Source organism: Haemaphysalis longicornis, unplaced genomic scaffold, assembly GCF_048455015.1.
Source record: "Haemaphysalis longicornis isolate Haplotype H1 unplaced genomic scaffold, Haemaphysalis longicornis Haplotype H1 scaffold_6, whole genome shotgun sequence".
Classification (NCBI taxonomy): domain Eukaryota; kingdom Metazoa; phylum Arthropoda; class Arachnida; order Ixodida; family Ixodidae; genus Haemaphysalis; species Haemaphysalis longicornis.
The window spans coordinates 161,797,151-161,819,844 of record NW_027526407.1 but is presented as its reverse complement, the minus strand read 5'-3'; the positions used below and the strand labels follow the sequence as shown (position 1 = coordinate 161,819,844).

The following is a 22,694-nucleotide window of genomic DNA, read 5'->3' as shown; positions in this document are numbered from 1 at the left end:
GCCGGGGCATTCATATTTCCTGAAAATAATGCCATCCGCGTCCTCACCATCTCAGGCAAAGCAGTAAGGTGTCATTATGTTGCATTGGTTAATAACACAAACTGGCACCTATGTACCTCAAATCAAGTTTGAGGCACCTCTTTCTATCCAAATGCTTTTATCTGTGGAGAAAGTGTACTACGTGTCGGACGACTTTTGCTATTTAATTAATAGAATTACAAGAAGATTACTTTTGCCTTCGCTCCTCCCTTTACAGATTATTCGTGCCAGAAATTTTCAGAAGTTTGATTACGGACAGCTAGGAAACCTAGCTCTCTATGGATCGGTAAGTACGTAATATCTCACATTTTTCTATTTAAAATTCGCTGTTTTATAATTTTTGGGTAACATTGTTTGATTTTGAAGGACAAATATTTTTCCATCTGTCGGGCTGTGCTTGTTCCCTCATACATTAGTTACAGAGAAGAAAACCAATGTTTGCAAAGCCTAAAATAATATGTTCTGTGCTGGGACAGTGGCGTCATTCATAATTGAGAGTGCAACAGTGATGCCTGTTTTTACTTCAATTTTTAGTTACTGAGGGCGACCAAATAGACTCAAGACACTGCTAAAATTGCAAAAAGCAGTTGTAAGTCTATTGCCCGTCCGTGTGTGTCTTCTTCCCGCTTTGTGAGGCGTCTTTAGCAATGTTTCTTCGATAATCCTGAACAAACTGGCCCAGCTATTTACCCTGGCAGCCTATAGGGGTTGTTAAACGCCGCTTCCGATGGCTCTACCAACGATACCAACTTCATCTTGTCACGCGCCAAGAAGCTCGGGTAGTTTTTGCTGGAGATTATGAAATTTCTTTTGTGTTTTCTGTATTATCAGACCAACCAAGGAAGCTTTCAAGAAACGTCATGGTAGAAGGTTCCATGTACCAAACATATCTCCTGTGTGCACTGCCCTTCAGACTTCCAAGTAGAGCCCATATTTAAGTTCGTGCGGATATTTGTGCAACTGTTCAGCTTGTTTTTGTTATTACCACCTTAGCAGGTTGAAGCGTTCATGAAAATAGCCATCACTAGCACTTTGACGTTGAAGAGTTTTTTTTCCATTGCGAACACTGCTTTCCTCCCATTGCACCTTTAAAATTTACCTTTCCAGCCTAAACTGAATTATAGCGCAAACAGCCGGAATAAATTGGCGTAAATACCGCTTATTCACCTGCCAACAAAATACTTCCTCTAATTGATATATAACCGGGCACCACCTTCCATTCGCCGGTGCGAGGGCAGTGGATATCAATCAGGCCAGCAAACAACACTCTATTCTCAGACAAAAAAATCAGAAATTATCACCTTTTACCTTATATGTGATGAGTAAAAACACCCATATTCCAACTCTGTCTACCGGGAAAAGCAGAAAGAATAAATGTTGATTTGTATGGGTCGTACTAAGTTTAGTTGCAACAGCTTTAACCAATATTTAAACCTACCATCAATTGAAAGGAAGGCGTCGAGCATCACTTTCGTATGTCCGACTGAACGTAGTTAAGAAAGAAAACTTTTAACTGCGACATGTTGTTGGAAGGCGCCAGGTTTTTTTGTGACGCATTATGCTAGAAAAAAATATTTTTGAATCAGCGAAATCAATGTTTATAACAAATAAATATTAACCCGTTTAAATACATGGCTGGACCTAGAGAAATAAACTATGAAGATTCGTATCTTTAAATATAAAAATACCCGCCGCGGTGGCTCAGTGGATACGGCATTGCGCTGCTGAGCACGAGGTTGCGGGTTCGATTCCCGGCCGCGGCGGCCGCTTTTCTGTTGGAGGCGAAAAGCATAAACGCCGGTGTGTACGAGATTTTGGCGCACTTTAAAAATCCCCAGGTGGTCAAAATTAATCTGGAGCCCTCCACTACGGCGCGCCTCATCGCCTGCGTTGCGTCGGCGCGTTAAACCCACAATCAATCAATCTTTAAATATAAAAATATATATATACCGTAATTACCCGATTCTAACGCGCCCCCGATTCTGACGCGCACCATATTTTCCTGGCAAAAAAACCGACAAAAACTTGCACTTCTGATTGTAACGCACACGGAACTTTGTGGGCAAAAAAGAACGAATGCGAGATAAACGGGCGATTTATTTCTCGAAGTAGTCTCACTCATCTCCCTCTTCGTCGCTCTCTGCTGACCACAACATCTCGTCCTTGGTGCCGTCAAGTGCGTTCTCGATGCCACACTTCATAACGAATGTTCAACCATGATCGATGGGATCCTGGCCCACGCCTCGCACGCCCTCCTGCGAACTTCTCCAGAAGCGCACGCTTCAGCCGACCACTCGTTTTGAACGCGCGAGAGCCGCTGCTGCCATTGCTGTTATGAAGTGCGCAAGTGGAACGATTTGACGATTTGTGTGAACGCCGATAGAAAATCCTGGGCGCCTATGCTTCCTGCGTCCGAAAAATTGTTGCTAAAAGCTTTGGCGCCATATTGAGATGGCGATGGCCGAGACGAAATTTTCGTTGTTTCGGCAGTTTCGGTTTCGTATGCGATTCTAACGCACATGCGCTTTTTCGACCTATTTTTCCGGAAAAAAGGTGCGCGTTAGAATCGGGTAATTGCGGTATATAGAGAGAGTGAGAGCTGCACCTAAGTCGTAATGTTCTTACGAACTTTGAAATATCGGGGTGCGGTGATAAAACCACAACTGCGATGACGAACAATCAACTTTTGAACTCAAGTTCAAATTCAGGGTTAGGAACTTGTTGTGAAGAATACAGCCCCATTCCAAACTGCGATGGAGGACGAACATTGGAGGCCTATGTATTGCTCCGAGAAGCAAGCGGCATTGCAAGGAGTACCCGAATCAAATGTTACTAATTTTCTGTTGAGCATTAGTGAATTGTGTTACGGAAACTTTGAACGACTCGATTTGTTTCCTAGTGAACAAACATTGGGCTGTCATTTCCATAGTGTTGAAAGCCACGCATTGATTGTACACGAGAAGTGTACGGTATCCACAACCACACTGTGAACTACCTCAACGCAAAGCAACAGTAAATCTTGGCGCAATGTAAGAGTGTTCGTGAGGGCTAGTTTGTTTGTAATTTGTTTCAAGATAGTTTCCGTGAAGCAAAAAGGTTTGAAGTATATTGTAACCATGCTACCTCGTGAGATATCCTTGTATTGGCAGCAGACGAAAATTTTGCAACGTTTGCACTTCACTGTAAGTAATGGTGACAACTAAAATAAACTCGGCCTAATAGTACAGCCGTCTTAGCAGCAACTTTCTATATAATGTTTTTTAAGGTGCGTACCTTAAATAGAGAGCTACAGAGCATTGCTCATGAAATTGCCTCTGCCGTGACATTTGTCGACAGGGCCTCCGTCAACCACGCCGCTTCAGTAACAACCGAGCCTATAACAGTACCGCTTAAAGACGGATTCTTTAAAAGATTACAAACTCCGCTTAAGGGCAATTGCGAAACTCGTATTAGTAACCATGTACCTGTGTTTACTAGACTTCTATATTCAGTCGATAGAAGCAAACCGAAAGCGTCCGATTGTTACCGCTTGTTGAGTGCCGTAAGCAAATCACGTATGATCCCAATGTAGGCTACTAATAAACAGCAGTAAGAATATTGCTTTGCGGTAATGTCCCACACAAAATAAAATCCGGTGTGTGAGAAAGAATGCAGTAAAAAGTGGCGCCACTATAGTCTATTCCGAAACTACAAAATTACAGTCGCTGATTTTGAAAGGCGTGCACCAAATAAAATGCTTGCCCATACCCAGACATATATTTAAGATAAAACCTGTATTTCTACCAATCTCGTTTTACTTGCCCTGAAAATTTTATGAATACTTCGGCAATCCGGAGCCACAAGCGGTTCTAATTTGTGAATTGGAAAACGCAAGATGGCGGGAGCCCTGTAAAAAATCAAACAATGAAGCACTCTAGAGGTGCTAAAACCATCTGCAGATACACTGGCCGATATCGAAAAACTCAAGAATATCCACTTTAGTTACCTGACCAAAGTTCGCAAGTGAAGTAATTTAAAAAAACTACTAGTATTTTTGCCTTTTAGTTTCGGTAACGTGATCCCGTATTTACACCACTCGTGGAAGGCGTTGCGGCATGCGTAAAGTGTGTTTCAAGGCAAGCAGACTTAAACAGAAGGGCCGACGCAGGCTGCTCGCAGGTCTAGAGAGGGAGGAGAAAATAGGTGGTGGTATAATTCCGTTTGTTCGGATTAACCATTTATTCTTCGTCCGAACTGAATGGACATTCTGCTGCGAACCACTAAGGGAGGATCGGACCGCGTCAGTAGAGGAGTAATTGAAAAAGTGTAGGCGCGGGCTTTGCTTGGAAGCCTTTATTACAAGAAGATGTAAATGGACGGGAAACGTTTATGCAGCTTCACACGCCAGTGGCCCTTCAGCAAAACTACTACTAATTCTGACAGTTTGTGTAGTAGCTATTCACAGTCGAGTTGTTGTTTTAAACTTAACAATGTTATTTTCTACGCAGAGTTGTAAATTGTAATTCGTGTGTATGAGTCCAGTTTGCTTATAACGATACCGTTTATAACAATATATAGAATATAACCATTGACTCGGGTAACAGTAAGCACCAAAAATGCAACGTGCCGCCTACTCTCCACGCCAACCACGCCGACACCATGCGCCGCGATGCGCCTCGCATCCCGTCCACCCCTCAGCAAATAAGTCAACTGCGCCGCTTACGACGAAGCAAGAGGCGGAGGGGAACATTTCTCTTCCAAACACCCCTCCCTATGCCGCCGCTTTGGCCCCGTCCCCGTGCCGGCTGCTTTGAATTTAACTGGGTGCCTCTTCAACTACATCGGTTTTTCCCTGGATCAGACATCAAGGGCGGTGATTAGGAAACGTCTGAGTACCTCACTGAAGAGGGGATCGTTGCACGGATGCGTCCTGCGGACAGCGGTGGCAGTGACAACTCAGACGACGCGGTTCCACAGCCTACTCGGGTAACACCTCCTCACGAGCCCCAACGCATGATCGTCTCTCAGGGACTTCGGCTCCACCGTGGCCCCTTGGCTCAGCTAGGTGAAGCACCTATAGATGCTCTTGCAAAAGATGTGCGCCAGCTTCATGTGCAGCAAACAAAGCTGACTGCTTAAGGCTTCTTTTCCACAAATAGGTAGCAATACAACCTTGCTTGGCTGCAAATAAAATGTTTAGAGCTCTGCTACCTGTTTTTTTAGTAACCCGCATTTAACAATCATCGGTTATAACATTGGGATTTCCTTGGCCCTTGGATAGTGTCATAAGTGAACTAGACTGTTTATATATATATATATATATATATATATATATATATATATATATATATATATATCTCTATATATATATATATATATATATATATATATATATATATATATATACATAGCACTTTGGCTACAGACATGGTTGAGTGCACGTTAGATAAGCTGGAGTGTGATACATAGGTCAGAGTTTCTCCAGTTTAGAACTACAAGTCATCCTGTGTGATGTGCTAACTTTGGCGTTCATTTGTACGGATTCTTTTACACACCCGTGTAACTGCCGATTTCTTTTTTTGCCAGGCGGACACTCCTGCTTATGACCTAAGTAAGGTCACGGCACCAGTGGCTTTGTTTAGCGCTCGCAACGACTTCTTCGCCAATACTGATGACGTCGCCACGCTTCGACAGGCCCTGCCAAATGTTGTCTTCGACTACGTGGTACCTGACCCCGACTTCACTCATCTTGACTTTGTTCTGGGCAGCAAAGCAAACAAAGTTTTGTACAGCCAAGTGATCAGGTTGATGAATCAGTGGAATTTACTAGAATCATTGTGAAGCCAGTGCGGCTAGAGCCAAAGCAATTAAAGTAGAAGAGAATATTTCGGTGAATTTAACGACGATTTATTTATATTTGAACACATTGTGAAGTCGATATGACTTTTTATTGAGCATCGAGATTTGATAAAAGAAACCGCATGATACGCGCCACTGTAAATATCTGTTCAGTGCCACGACACAAAAATCATTCGCTGTTCTAAAACTGCGGTAGTGCAAGTGCTGCGTGCGTGGTGAAACACCTACCACTACGTGTGTGGTCAGGTAATGGTTTATTGCTCTGAAGTGAAGGTAATGGCAAGGACCACATGGTCAGTGTTGTAAAAGGGCTGGATTCTTGGATGGTTTGCTACATTCCTAACAAAGCCAAATATTGAATACGACAGCTATTGAATGCTTTGTTGGGTCTGGTTATTGCAGGCAGCAAGTGGAATTTTCTCCATAAGGAAGGGTGACAACCAGCAATGCTTGTCAGCTTTCGCCATTAAACAGTAAATTGGACTGCGACAAAAATTGATGCAGCTGTTTTTATCGCACGTGCGCAAAGTTTCTCGGGTTAAAATTTTGATAAGTATTCTTGGGCTTTTGTGGGTAACATTTCAGTAGTGTTGACAACTGCATGAAGCCGAAAACTCAGAGGAAAGCAGTATAAATGCTGGCTTGTGGGTATATTCCACTTATTTGGTATGCTGCACTGTGCATGCATATGAACTCGCAAAAAAAGAAAACAAATTCTGGATAAACCCTCTTTAATTGTTGTGGTATATAAAGCTTCATCTGAAAAACACCTTTCTCCGGAGTACGTATTTCGTCAAGAGTGTTGCTCGAATAATGATATGCTGATGTGCTATAAAGCTTTTGTTAAGTATGGTATCGATATCATACTTGCTACGTTAAAAGCAAAAACAACTGTTCGTTAAACCAGCCTCAAAAAATGTTGACTGCACTCCCCTCTAACTACTCATGAACAATCGTTGCAACTAGCTACCAAACCTGCAGAACGTACTAAACAAAAAAATTGATCCTACTACAATCAAAATTGTCTCGTTAAACACTTTGCCTAGCTCATTTATTGCACGGCATACTACACTCCCCCGAATTTGGTCCGGGTTCTTGTCGATCACCGCTTTTGATGTTGGAGTGATTTTGTGTTCATGCAAATGATCATGCTCCATTGTTTAACGCTTTGTGCCATAATTTTGTATTGCTTGATGCTATTTGGTACTTATCGATTTTATTGTGCTGTATGTGCTGTGCGACTGACCGTCATCTCGCTGTTTTGCAACTCGCAACGGTGTCGAGACCTCGTTAGTCTGGTCGCACCTTTTGTCCCCTACTCCTTTTTTCCAGAGGAAATACGGTTGATGGATTGATTGATTGATTGATTGATTGATCGATTGATTGATTGATTGATTGATTGATTGATTGATTGATTGATTGATTGATTGATTGATTGATTGATTGGTTGATTGATTGATTGTTAAACCTTTACTGTTATGAGAAACATGCGAGTGTGTAACGCCATGCGAGTATTGCTGCTCAGATCATTAAAGGCATCCATCCCGCTGGTACGTTTTTGTCTATACACACCTGCAACTTTTTGCTGTGGTGATTGTTTTCAATTACGGTAGGTAGCTGTAATTTTGAGTCTAAGGAATTGCTAAACAACATGAACATTTTCGCATCAAACAGCGGCTATCACGTTCCGTGGAACGGGAAAGTCCACAGAAGTCAAGCCGAAGGGTTGTGCTACCGTCGTTTCACAGAAAAGCGAAAATAGGCCTAAAAAGACTCTCGGGATTGGCTTGTGCAAGAAGCACCGGCAAGTGTGTTCTATGTCGCGTAAATAATTGATCGTTCTAGCCTACGTCAAACTAGACAAAGTAGAGACGACACCCAAGACATGAGCGTTTCCTGAAATTTTCACTGAGCGCAGTTCGATGTTTGCTAGCACAGCGCATTTGTTAGCTTCCAACTGTTCCAACTTTCCGAGTTAGTGGTTGCGCAGGTTAGACCGAATGCTGGTATCTATAAAAAGAGTGACGAGGCAGCTCACGTCAAATTCATTTTCGTAGATGCTGGTTGCACTTATTTAGTCATTCATTTATAGGAACCTTAGACGACCCATGAAACGACATTGCGCAAGGAGGTATTCTAGATATTACAAACCCACAACGTACAACTTCCAGGCAGGATCAGCGCAACAACAAAAAATGAAATTTCGAGATGAAAAGTGAGTGAAATTTGAAAGTATTCAATGCTTCTTGATTTCAAGGCGGAAAAAAGGGTTACAATTTGAAAAGAAAGAAAGACAACACAGGTGCCAATTGACGTAATTCGCAATGCATTGAGAAATCAAGAACTTTGTTATGTGGGTTATAGCGTGGGTAGCTGACGGGGAAAAGCATGGGGATCAGATATCGAGGCAACGTTATCAGGCAGTACATTCCAAAGAAGAACGGCCCGAGGCAGCGGTTACGAAATAAATGCATTTGATTTACCGTATATGCACAGGAAGCTGATGTTACTGTGCAATCAGTGTGAAAAGAATGAGAGGTTTGAAGATGAAGCCAGGTTTGTTTATTAGTGAAAATATTTTTGGTGCGGAGTACATTAGGATCGCACAATGTCCGTCCGCGTCTGTGAGCATAGCATTTACAATCGCAAAAAATCACAGAGGCACCGGCAGGATTCCAGCCTATATCTGGTGGACACGGCAAATTTAGTGTCAATCCTCTTACCCATTGGGCTTCGACGGTGAGTTAATAAGCAAGATTCAAACGGCTCACACCCACGCCTGTAGGGGTGCGGAATACTTTAGGGCACCCCATATACGTCCACCTCCATCCATGCTCACACCACCATCAAGCAAAAATCAAGCAAAATTTGATTTGATCCGTGAGTTGCAGTTTTCATTAGGGAATAATGAAGGTGCAACTCACGGCTCAATTTGAATGATGGTCTCGGGCGCAAATCGGATGTCACTTGGGGCGCAACTTCGATGTCATTTCGAGTCCCCGTACTCCGCACCCTCGCCATCATACGCGGAGTGGAGATGCTGCCATTTTCGGGGGGAAATAGGCAGAGAAGGGCAATATTACGGCGCCTAACTAACGGCGGCAGTAGAAGTTCGTTTTGAATGAAGGGGGGGACTCTATATTGTATCCCTTCTACCATATCGGCTAACTAGTTTCGGTCAACTCTATTTAACAGCATGGAACCAGATGGAATTATTGCGTTTAGGGGCGCCGTGTAATCCTTGCGATATTCACCTGGAATGGAGCCATAAGCATTGGCTTGCTTGTACTTTATCCAAACATTATGACCCCCTCCCTCTGTTCGTTATTGGTCACCTAATTTCTGTTGCTTTCATTCCTTAGGTTCCAGTTTTGTATGTGCCGGCATCCATCCAGCCTTTGCTGGGGAATTCTATTTTCTTATTCTTATTTTTTCTGTTTTTTTTCTCAGCTTTGTCTTGCGCCCGGTACGTCCTCCTATCCTTGTCTTTTTGTTTTTCAGTATCTGAAAAGGCCTGTTCCAAGAATGTTTCTGTTGGAGACACGTGCGATTTAGGTTTTGCAGTTATTGCTTTGGTGTGTGTGTGTGTGCGTGCGTGCGTGTGTGTGTGTGTGTGTGTGTGTGTGTGTGTGTGTGTGTGTGTGTGTGTGTGTGTGTGTGTGTGTGTGGGTGTTTTGTATTTTTTCCTTGACCTAGTTATTTTCCGCCTTTCCCTCATCCTGTTCTGACCTGGGTCTTTCAGATACCTTCTGATAAGAACTTCTCTCACCACCTGTTCTGCTTCCGCCGTTTCTCAGAATCTTGCTGTCGGCCACGCGACGTGGCAACAAACCCCCTCTCACCTATTCCCTCCAAGCATTTCACGGAATATCCACCACACCTGACAACCTTAATTCCCTCTTACCGACATCGCCGCTAAGACTACACAAGCTTCGTTCCCCGTCAATATCACCTCCTGTATCATCCCAAACCAATCCGGTCCCTTTATTTCACTTCCCAGTCTCTTCTCTCTTAGAGACCTGCCCTATATAAAGCATGCCTGCAGGGGAGGGTTTTCCCTGACGAAGGCAAGTTCATTTGCTGATAAAATGGCAACAATCGTGTTCTATGTCTTGTTCGAAGTTGTCGTTTCTTGTGTTCCCTGCCATCTTCCAAGTTTAAATTCTCGCAATATATATATATATATATATATATATATATATATATATATATATATATATATATATATATATATATATATATATATATATATATATATATATATATATATATATATATATATATATATATATATATATATATATTTATGTAGTCTGGAAAGATAAAAACTCACACCGAGCACGAAAAAATAAGGTTAGTAGAGGGAGAGACACATGAGAAAGACGTAGAAAAAATAAAAATAACTTTAGTGACGTTTCAGGAAGCGGACTTCCTTTCTTCAGAATACAGAAAAAGTTGTTTTAAGGGTTATATATATATATATATATATATATAAAAGTAGCAAGGGCGAGGGCAAGGCGAGGGAGAGTTTGTAAAATCTGATCATGGTTGGTGGCCAGCCAAAGAATGAGAGTAGTGCATGAGGAAAAGAGAAACAAAATTAAAAGGATAACAAGAACCCACGGTCACGCGGTACGAACATGGGAAAAAAGAGCCAAACAATAAAAGAAACAAACAAACAAAAACAAAATACAAGGTAAATTCCCCTTTTCCCGTGGCAACAGGGGTTAAAGAGGGGTACGTCTGTACGAGCTCCTGCGGCCAGGGCCACGGAGCACCGACGCATCGCCTGCAGCCCTACCCCGAGAGGGCGCCGCGCCCACAGCCTGCCGCACCCGCCCTTGGGATCAACAGCGGCCACCAGAGCCGCAACCACAACCGAGCCACTGGAAAACGCCAGCAGCGTATCCGCACTGCCTTCGGACGCCCTAAAGCCAGCCCATGCCCCCTACAACCTACGCAAGAAAGTGTCTTCTGCGCCGACAATGTGACTAGGCTCCGAAAAACCCGGAAATGCAGCGTCCTACCAAGTGTCAAAACAGTTCTCAAAATTAAGAAAGTTTACTAAAAAACGCATACGTTCCAAATTGCACGTGTCCGCACTTTCACAGTATTTGTCTGTCGAGGTTGGTCCAATGGATTTGAGGGTTAGGCTGAGACCTGCAACTGCCGAACTCCCTCCATCCAACATGAAGAAGTGGCAATAGGCACTAGACAACGCATCCTTGCAATTAACGCAGATAGTTCTAAATCACTACGAGACTATGTCCCATTCCCTCCTCCAGGAAGAAGAAATTCTTCGTAAGGAGCCAAGAGAAAGAGAATCAGGCCTTCTTCGCAGCTACGAATCCAGAAAGGCATCCGCCATACCCGAAACAAAAGTCCGTAAATTTTCGCGAGATAATATTCCTAGCGATGACTACACCCGTAAGAATAAAGTTAGCCCCTCTAGTAATGGATGTCTATTATCTGGGAATGAACATGAAAATCGCCCCTTTAATGCGATTATTTCGCCAAATACTGACCATTCACCAGCTCACATTAGTGCCGGTACTAGTCAGTCTGAAAACGCAAACCCAAATTTTGATCCCCCTTCTGTCAGCTCTCCACAGGCTATGAAGGCTAACAAAATTCTCTCTGAAAATGATATGAACTCCTCTAGTATTACCCTGTCACCAGATCAGATGAGCGCCCTGTCAAAAGGTCTGAATTTTGGCCCGGCAACTGGCGGTTTCTACGAATTTCAGCTTTTTAAAGACCTATATAACTTCGCGAGAAATATGAGACTGCGAGAGTACTTCCATGACCATCACCCAACCGACGAAGCCCGAACTGCATTACCTAGCCATAAGCACTGGACCCTTCCCACGCAGCGCGATACATGCCTCGACATGTACATTAAAGCCGCTCATCGCGATGTACGAGCAGCGTACCAAAAGCAAATCTCTTTCAACCGCAACATCACAAGCAAGGAAATGTAAGCCCTGGAGGAACTCGCAGGTTGCCCCGAAATAGTAATCAAACCGTCCGTTAAAGGCAGCGCCATTGTGATCCTCGACAAAGCTATGTCAACGAGGCTCACAGACAACTATCAGGATCTTCGTTCTACAGAGTACTCCCTAGTGATCCCACTAATGATTATAAGCTAATTCTCAAAAGTAAACTCACTGAACTTGTTCAAAATCACGAAATAACTAAAAACAACGGCTCGTTCTCTTATCCCCTTAAGCCAAATAGCAGGTAGATTCTACCTTCTCCAAAAGATTCATAAAAATAACAACCCAGGTAACCCCATTGTTTCTGGCATTGATACTCTCACCGTGAACCTCTCGCGCTATGTCGACTCTCTTATTCGTGACATTCCACCCAGCTTTCCATCCTTTATTAAGGATACAAATTATTTTCACTCGGATATTATGAAGATAGAAATTCCTAACAACTGTTTACTTGTTACCCTGGATGTCGTGTCGCTATACACTAACATTCCGCATGCGGATGGAATCACCGCTGTATCATGTGCGGATGAGCGGTCGGCGGGTGACAAACCTATCGATTCTCTAACCCTTGAAAGTTTCCTTCCCCTTATCCTTAAACATAACAATTTTGAGTTTGATGGTGTCAATTACGTGCAAGTCAGCGGAACGTCAATGGGCACCAAAATCGGGCCCAACTACGCGAACATCATTATGGGATGTCTAGAGTCAAATTTCCCCGAAACCTAAAATTTGAGGCCATTGTACTACAATAGGTACATATATGATATATTCATGATATGGCAGCACGGTGAAATGGAACTTCTTGCGTTTATTGAGGCTTTTAACCTTGCGCATCCTACTATCTACCTCTCTCATTCCTACTCTATGCAAAGCATAAATTTCCTGGATGTTACTGTCAGAGTTTCTCAGGGCACGCTTCAGACTAATCTCTATAGGAAACCTATGGACACGCGCCAGTATTTGCACTTCTACAGCAGACATGTCAGGGACTCCAAGACTGCAATACCTTATAGCCAATCTCACCGTTTTAGGCGAATCTGCACAAGCCAGGCGGATTTAGATTCTAACTGCACAGAACCTAAAACCGCGCTCTTGAATCAAAATTACCCAGAGCAGGCAATCGATGACGCGATTCCACGAGCTAACGAGTTGGACCGCACGGACATTCGCTGTAAAAAGGCACCAAAACCCAATCCACAAACAAACCTCGTTTTGACCCATTCGGCCTCTTCTCCGAAAGTTGCATTCATACTAAGGAAATATCACAATATCCTTGCTCCAAGTGAGCGCCTAGAAGGAATATTTCCCGAGCCGCCACGCGTTGTTTATAAACGAAGCAAGAATTTAGGCGACGTTCTCACCAGATCCAGCATCAGCCGACCACAGACTACTGGTTGCATGCCCTGTAACAAACCACGGTGTAAGGTATGCCCACAAATGACCACTACACAGCGCGCCACTAGCACTGCTTCAAACTATTATGGTAATGTAAAAGTGAACTTTAACTGTGATTCCGCCTACGCATATACCTGCTGGAATGCACCCTGTGCGACAAACAATACATCGGCCAGACAGAAACACCCTTTCGGTTAAGGTTTAACAATCACCGCTCTCACGCAAACACCTGCCCTTCTTTGCCTCTATCAAAGCATGTTAACACTCCTGGTCATTCTATTGAACAACTGAAGGCCGCAATTCTTGAATCTAGTTTTAAAACGCATCACGATCGCGACGTTCATGAGTCCTACCTCATCTATAAGTTTAAGTCAGCGTCGTTTGGCATCAATGAAAGTTGTGGGAAATTGAAGTGTCCTTCCGCGGATTAAAATTTCGGCTGCATTTCTCAGGCTAGTACTATGCCTGTTCATTTCTATCCCTCGATAGTATTCCCCCATAAGTTGACGAGCCCCAGTAGATGGTTATAGTTTTGTGCTAGCACCGCGTTTTTTAGCACAATGGCTTCACTAAACCAAATGAGAAGTAAGTCTGGACATCATGTTTTGGGTAGAATGGCTGCGGTACCATTGTTAACTTTGGCAGTCTCACCTTGTAATCAATTCGTGCATGGGAGCGTGATTGCTTTCTTCTCCCTTTTCTTTTTTGTATTGCTGTTTTCCATATTCGTTGCTTACCGCCTCGGCGTTTCCGGAACTGGTACTATCCGCCGCCATATGCATACCGCCCGGTGCCGCGTCATACTCGTGCACCTGCCTTCAGTTTTCTTTGTTTTCATTACTTGTTTACCTTGCTTTTTTTTCTGCTCTTTGTATTCCAATGTACACTCATTTCCTGTCGAAACTGCCTGTACTACTGCTTTACGGCGCGCCTTTGCCTCCCAGCAACAGGAGGCACACCCTGATTCTTAGAACGGGTGTGTATGAGCGGATGTTCGCCCTTTGTGTGCATGGGCATATCTTCTTTGGACCTTCTTCGTTCCGCGCGACTAATTTTTTTGCAAATGTCAAGCACGTGCATGCCCATATCCTGTTTTTACCCCTCTTTCACTCATGTTGCCATGGGAGAAGGGGAATTACCTTGTATTTTGTTTTTGTTTGTTTGTTTCTTTTATAGTTTGGCTATTTTTCTCATGTTCGTATTGCGTATCTGCGGGTTCTTGTTCTCCTTTTTAATTTTTTTTCTTTTTTCCCTCCCTCTTTCACTTCTCTCATTCTTTTGCTCGCCACCAACCATGCTCCTATTGTACAAACTCTCCATTCCCTTGCCCTCGCCCTTGCTACATTTTCTGTATGTATTTAACCCTGAAACCAACTTTTCTGTACTCTGAAGAAAGGAAGTCCTCTTTCTGAAACGTCAGTAAATTTATTTTTATTTTTCTACGTCTTTCTCGTGTGTCTCTGTCTCTTCTAACCCTATATATATATATATATATATATATATATATATATATATATATATATATATATATATATATATATATATATATATATTCAAAAACTTGGGTGTGACCACTTGGAAAACACTAACAAAGACTTTAGTTCGACAGTTTCGACCAGTGGCCTGGTCTGCTTCAGGGAAAATTACAATTTTCAGGGAAAATTACAATAAGACAGACTTGTAATTTTCCCTGAAGCAGACCAGGCCACTGGTCGAAACTGTCGAAATAAAGTCTTTGTTAGTGTTTTCCAATTGGTCGCACCCAAGTTTTTGAATATTTAAACAGTAGCCAAGAATTCCTTCTCTGCTATATATATATATATATATATATATATATCATTTGATTACGAGAAGGGCTGTGTTAGGTTGCCGTGACAAATAGTAAAAAAATTCCCCCGCATTTCCCCGAGGGGGAGAATGTGAAAGTGCGAATGCACGGTTGTCGGCCCGCTTGCGGCGCTTGCGCTCGGCCCCCGCAGCCCACCGCCTTCTCTTCCATCTCTTCCATCGGGTTTGTAGTATCACGTGTACACCACGCAGTTATCAAGCCGCTATAACGCCGCTGAGTCGCCAACGCACGCCGCTGACGACGTAGTTTGAATGCGTTAAAGATATAAGGCGCGTTACTCACTCTGATATCAGCGTGGCTTCCGTGGCTTAGTCGGTAGCGCGTCGCGCTGCGGCCGCAAAGTCCTCGGATCGAAACCTGGCGCCGGATGCTGTTTCTTTTTTAAATGTAGAGGAGCACTGCGGACGCCAACGCCGCCGACGCCGCCGCCGCCGCCGCCGCCGGCGGTGGATGGTTTGGGGTCGCTTATAAAGAGCATTCGCTCTTAAAATGGGTATAGCTTCTAACTCAACTGTTTATTGGTCGACGTTTCGGTCGGATGTTGACCTTTATCAAGACTTGATAAAGGTCTTGATAAAGGTCGGCATCCGACCGAAACGTCGATCAATAAATAGATTTGTTAGAAGCTATACCCATTTTTACTATATATATATATATATATATATATATATATATATATATATATATATATAGGAAATGAGGGGCTCGTTGAAATAAGACAGAAATAATGGTTAGCAGTCAAGAAAACCTCGGAAAGCAAGGGGGAGGATATAGTAGGGCATAGAAACAGATGAAGAATTTGGAAAGAAAAAAAGTGGAGAAAAAATGCCCGCCAGGTGGAATCCGAGCCCCCAACCTCCAGAATACCGATCTGGTGCGATAACCACTACGCTAACAGGGGGGCTATTTTTCCCCTCCCCTTTCTTCTCTATTTATATCAATGTCATTTTTTTCCTGTGCTTCGGGGTGATAGCCAGCGCCACTCGGACTTCTCGGGGTGAAGGGGACCTTTTTTTAACCCCCAGGCCGTGACTCGAGTGTCTACGACATGTCGAGAGTGGTCGACCAGCGTTGAACCCTCTTAAGCTCCCTATGGCACCAATATGGCCAGAACAGAGGCCCTCGCAATGCAGGTAGGGAATCAGAATAGGAAACCAGGAGCTCCTTGAAATGACACAGAAATAAGGGTTGGCACTCAAGAAAACCTCGGAAAGCAAAGGGGAGGGGCCTGTATTAATCTTACCAATATAGCGCGACCGAATCAGAGACTTCAGCTCAGGCACACAGGACCAACCCTGCGCAGCGAAGCGCTCGTGCTGTGTGCCTCAGCTTAAGTCTCTGTTTATGCAGCGCTGTATTTTAGGATAAATCACCAATTCTAATTTCACCTCCTGCGAATTTATTTTTAATGAGCAGTAAGTACCCCCAAATCTGCTGGGACACGAGTTGTAGCCCTGTGAAATGCCTCGTTGATCAATCAGAAGCGTTTAAAAAAGCTCCGCCGCAGACCACGCTGCACCTGCCAGCGGATCGCGTAATCAGCCATGAGGTGCCTGTGACGTTCCAGCCGACGGGGGCTTCTTCATCTGGCCAGCCACGCAGCTTCAGTACCTGTCGAGCTCTGCTGCGCACGCTTCACCCATGTGCTGCCCCCTGCGCGCGTAGAGCTTGCGCGCATGCTTTCTCCCGAACTACCGACCACCCGGCCTCTCGCTGGATGGCTGCAAAGTCACAGGAGTGGCCGCGCTCTCCCAGGTTTCGGTTTCAAAATCGTCGATTTTTCCTGGCCGATTGCGGCGTCCACGAGCGTATTTCAGCTTTTGTATTTTGCATGCTGCTTTCTTTTTCAGCAGACTGTACGGAAATGGGGTTATAAAGAGGTCGGAATTTTGAGTGGAGTTGGCCTCTGATGGCCCGAATGAATTTGCCACGCGGTTATTTATCTCTTACTTGTACTGATTAGGTTGTTCCTTTTGATTTCCTACCAAACCGTAACTCCTGTCTGCTCGGAATACATGGGCTTCTCCCGGAGGCGTATGATGACCGGACACGGCTGGAACTCGCGCTTTATTAGAGCTATGCCGAAGCAAATGGTACCAAGTTGAATGGCAGAAAGTACTTATTGCTCATGGGCCGTATTAAGGGATAGGTATGACGAATACCTAACCAGCAGAATACCCAGTAGAATACAAACCGTAGAATACCCATTTCATTAATTTTACAGTAAATAACACGGGCCCCTAGGGGAGGCGTGTGGTTATAGTAATTTTCAACATAACGCGATCGTTTTGCTGTAGGGAAAATTTACTGTGAATTCTACTTCCCGAGGAGTGTAATTTTAAAAAAAATGCGCATGCCTGTTTTAACGGTTCAACCGACAAAATGCTCAAGTCTTTTTGACAATTTTATGGACACCATGACAGGCAATGACCAATTCGATAAATCAATGGTCTGAATAGTAATTGAGAAATCTGTAAAAGTACAATAGCAAAAATACGGTTTCTCGCTACTACAGGGCTGTTACTGAATTCTTGCAAAGTAACTTTCGACACATTTGTAGTAGTTACCTATATGAACATTAACTTGTTCGATATATCAATATGCGTGCAGTAAAAACAAACAATTGTGGAAGAATGTATTATCGCCTCTCATTGTCTCAAGAAAAAAATTTCCGAAAAATTCAACAATATTAGCCTCTACACAGAATAGGAGTGTGCATCTCAAATAGCAAGTTTCTACAATGCACTCGCATGAGACATTGGTTGGGCCCGTATTGGCGCAAACCTAAAGAAAACTGTTTCGCACTTTCTGCGGCGTCAAAGTGCGAAGTCCTTAAAATTTCTTTCGCGAAGTTGTATGAGGAATATTTATTAACGAAAACAAAAAGATAAATCCGTTTTGTTTTGAAATGCACGAATGCCCCAGTTGTGTTGGTTCGGGCGAAATCGTGCTGCTACTTTTTATATATTCTTAAAGGGGTCCTGAAATACCTTCCGCCGATGCATGGATGTACATGTACCCAAATAAAGCAATGTATTTGCAATCTCCTCCCGCAAGAATTTTGTTAAAGCGATGAGTATTAGCTGGGAAATCGTAAATCAAAAACCCCGCATTATCGTCGCTCCGCGTTTCCTCCTCCTTTCGACTTATTCTCCGCGGTTGACGGCGCGCGAGCCTTGCCTCCCATGATGCTGCGCTCCGCAGCGGTGACGTACTTCCGCTATTGCGCTGCTCAGACTGTCGTCTGCTACGGGCAAGCTTTGTTGACACCATGAATCCCGCACTCCGTTCAAGGCTGGAAAAGCGAACGAAAAATCTGGCCGCATGTATGCGGCGGCCTGGCCTTGCCCTTTTGCGGTGTACGTTGCTGGCGGCACATGACTTTTTATCGGCGGCGAACTCGCAGCCGCACGGGGAGGGTCGTGCGCTCGTTCCCTTGATGCACCGCGCACTGTTTATCCAAAAAGCGCCCTATCAGATGTGGCCCCGCTGGTGCCGGGCCTTATTTTGCGGCGGTGGTAATTCCGGCCGGCGGCATGTGAAAAAGTCATTAAAATAACAGAACCCGTGCACAAAACGCTTCAATCATGTGACCAGTTCAGCTTGGGGCGACGCGTGGTGGAGAGCGGCAACGTTGGCAAAACATGCTCCGCCGCCGCGGCTCTGAGCTTTCTAGTGCTGGAGCGAGCACCATTACTTTGACAATCTCAAACATCGGTTGCCTTGGCAACAAGGCACAAACCACTCCAGAAGTCAGTTACGGTTGCGTGATCCCGGTTCAGCTCGGGGCCCCACCTCGCGACATGTGGGCACTGCAGGCGTACCACTCACTCCCATTGGGAAGTGCAAGATGCGTTTGGCATTACAGGAGGCGATGGTGTGTGTGTTGTGGGCGCCTTTGTTTCGCGATGAAATGCGACGTTGTGCTTCTGCGGGTGGATAGCGCTTCCCATGGTCTGGATTATCTTTCTCGAGCGACGTACGACTCAACCTCGCATGGGGTATGTGCAGTGTGCGTGGCTAAAAGCCACCGGCTTGTGCGCCAGAGTTAAGTGACTTGCTGTTCGTCCCCGCAAACCGCGCGCGAGGTGAGTACCGAATTTACGACGGGCAGGAGGAGGCAACCTATCGTCTGTCAATCGCGGTTCAGACTTGCAACGCATGTTGTGACGTTGTGTTCGTTCGAAACGCATCTCTGGATTGTTTTGAAGTGGAATAAAATGTATCCGTGAAACCTGGGCATTCGGCTCAGGGCGTTCTCTGCGATTGCACGAAAGAAGTGCCACGGGGCTTCAACGCTTTCTTTATGGAACGTACTCAGGTAAGAGAATATCCATGTCGTGTTATGGCCGTGTTGCATTCAATACAAACGGTTAAGCATTTGTTTTACACTTGTTTCGTTTGTCGTAAAATGCCCAAGCACTCCGGCACTCCGCTGGCAGATCAGCCGGCGAGCCGACGCTGAGCAGACGACTCATCTCTTTGCCGGAAGTGCGCGAAAAAGCCGCCCAATAGCAGGATGTCTAGCTCATGACGAACATCTGGGAATCGATGATGTAGACATGTGAAGATGGCGGCGTCCAAAAACACGAAGGGAAGGGTGAGAAAAAAACGACAAACTTTGCAACAAAAGTGTGAGCTTCCCGCTGCGCGCAAAAGAGTAATACTTGGCACAGAGGACGTTGACGACCCAATCTAACGGTTGCGCTAGTTCATTTAGCGTGCTCAAAATGCCTTTCAGGGCCCCTTTAAGGCCAAGATCTTACAACAAAATGGTGAGCTCCTACACCATAACACAAATGAACTATTTCAGGTCTCTAGGTCGACGAATTGTGGTTTGGCGTTGATGAGGCGGATATATATATATATATATGTAGAGAGAGAGAGAGAGAGAGAGAGAGAGAGAGAGAGAGAGAGAGATACGTTTAGGGCAATTGCATAAGGCTATCGAAAAAACCGGCTAATATACAAGCCGCTTCTAATTCTCAGAACATGGCGACGTTATTTGTAAGAATCGCGAAGGTTTATTGCCAGTGGTGGTATTAAAAACGAGTGCAGAAGCCGCGTCATTTTTGTTCGCACTGGTATTTTTCACCAGTAAACAATGCGCCCGAGATGCTTCAGACTATTATCTGGCGACACCGTGTTCCAAGCGGGTGCGGGATTCGTCAATAGCGATTTAAGGGAGCTGGCACTCTGTTTTCAGTTCGCGTGTTACGGTGTACGCTCTGGAAGTAGAAGATCCGGTCGAGCGCAGGATTTCTGTATCTACCATAGCTAAAAAGAAGTAGCAATTACATCCATTAAAACAGCCAGCCTGCAAAAGGGGCACCAGCAACCATTCCGCTGCCATCAAAGGAAGAAGCATTCTTATAACAAACTGTGGTTTTTATGTCCTTGCTACGCTTCAAATTGTGCTGGCGTTGAGGATTTGAAATCGCGCAAAGCACCTGAAGGTACATAAAAGACCAGCGAAGTGTCCTTCTTTTATTGAATTAAAATAAGCAGTGGATTAGCTCGGCTTTGCCATGGATATATGTAGCGTGAGGTAAGGTCCAGCTCGTTATTCTGAGCTTTCCTGGTTGTCTAGAATTAGGGCCGCACAGACTCCTTGCGACGCTGCTTTGCTGACGTTCCTCCCTTTGCTCCCGTGTCTCCGCAGCACGTTTACCCTCCTTTCGTTCGGTCTTCCTACCCTCAACCGCTAATAGAAAGGCAAAGATACTTCGTGATCTGATGAGTTAAGCTTCTCCGCTCTTCTGGGCCGCTGAGCAGCAATTTCGCTCTCCTTCTCCACGGCTATACAACACTGGAAATCGCACCGCTACAAGTATACACCCACTATTATTACCTCTCCGCATGCGCACAAAATGAGAGGTGGTATCAAACGACTCCGGCGCAGCATCAGACTTGGCTACGGCGCAACGGAGGCGCACAGCTGGGCACGCGCCGGCACCAGCGCGTCTTCCGCGGCTATGATGTCACTCCTCTGGAAAGCGCAGACCGGCGAGGCGCGCGGGGCGGCGGCGACGGCTCTGACGAGCCATCTGTGCGCCGTGGGACGTCACTGCTCCTCACACAGGCGCAGCACGGCTCTGCTGGAGCCACGCGAAACTGCTCAACCTCGGCCAGTGCAGCTCAAGCTACAAAAGTCATATGTTCGGGCCACCCCACTCCCCCGGGGTATTTCGCGTACAAGCAGGGCACACTTTCCAACCATTGTGCTTTTGCCAAATAGCTGAATGGCAGGACGGGGAGCCGTTTGATTCTATTATATTGGAAGGTGGACTGCGCCGGCAGAGCACACTAATGCACATGGTGACATCCACGGGCACGGCACGGTGAACGCTCAACTCGGATGCATTCTCTGTACTCCTGTACCCAACAAAAAAACCGGTGGTTAACCGGCGGTGCAGAGAGATAAACACGGTTTTTTCACAGTAGGAAGCCAGTTCTGTACCTCTGAGCCATTCACTCTATGTGACAAAAAAAAAAACATTCTTATTGTCGGGAGAATTATTCTCTGACATTTCTCTTAGTTTGGCTCGAGACGTAAAGCCTCTACCGTAAGAGACCGCACCACCATTTACAAAACAAATAATTTGGTGGCAGTTTTGAATACTTTTTAACCCAAAACAGCAGACATTTTGTACCCACTCACAAAATTTCGGCGCATAAAGTATTTGTTTCACCAACTTCGGAATACACAAAAGTGATTGTCTATCAAACTGAAATGAAGAAGCTCTCCCAGGACCTAAATGATGAGGCAGATATAGTGTTACCCATCAACGCAATCGTTTGGAGAGTGGCATGGTAAGCCCATATCCTATTCCTCTGCCGTTCCCACGCATTTAGTTGATCTGGTGATAGGAAACAGGGGCTTCAAGGGAAATAAGAATGGTGACAGGACAATGGGCCCGCCATATTTTGTCTCCCTTCATTCACCACTGCTCGCTTTGCTTTAAAGTCCTCATATACGTACCAGCAAGCCGGAATTGCACAGTTCCTCAGTTGAGATGTGGCCCTTCTGTAAAGTAATAATAAAGGTAATCAAGATTCAAAACTTGACCCCTAATATTACCTGCGCCGGCATAGGTCAGTTTTCGCGAAGTCAATACTTTATCTAAACGCATCACAACATGATCCCACATTGTAGTTCTTTCTTTTCTTCTACGTGTTTGATCAATTTATTCAAGGAATATTGGGTATTTACATACTGAATAAAACCAGCCCTGTTTGTGTGGGACTTAGAATTGCACAATACAATTATTAAGCTATGCATCTCTTCCTACTTAACGCAGTAAAAGCTTGGGAGACTTCAAACGAAATAAATATAAAAAAAACGAAGCCACTAGCACATAACATTTGTAATAGTGAAGGCATTGTCCCTGGCATTTATTTTGACTTAGAACGCCATCTGTTGACAAAAATTTCAAAATGTGGTGAAAAAATTGCAAGAGTCAGAAACTGTAAAGCTCAGTGTTTGCAAAGCAATCATATTCATTTTAGCAAAACTTTTGTGTTTAATACTGTATTTGCACAAAAGCTTTGTGTAACCACAAATACATTTCAACATT

The 22,694-nt window shown here is 44.5% G+C and overlaps 1 protein-coding gene across 1 annotated transcript in view; it reads left to right on the top strand.

Annotated features, from left to right (window-relative positions):
- Positions 1-7,215, top strand: part of LOC144142036 (lipase member K-like) — a 64,042-nt gene extending 56,827 nt beyond the window's left edge. Inside the window, exons 8-9 of the mRNA XM_077673461.1 lie at positions 257-325; positions 5,605-7,215. Of these exons, the coding sequence (XP_077529587.1) occupies positions 257-325; positions 5,605-5,859 (324 nt within the window). The 3' untranslated portion in view covers positions 5,860-7,215. The remainder of the gene's footprint in view (positions 1-256; positions 326-5,604) is intronic.
- The last annotated feature ends 15,479 nt before the right edge of the window (positions 7,216-22,694 follow it).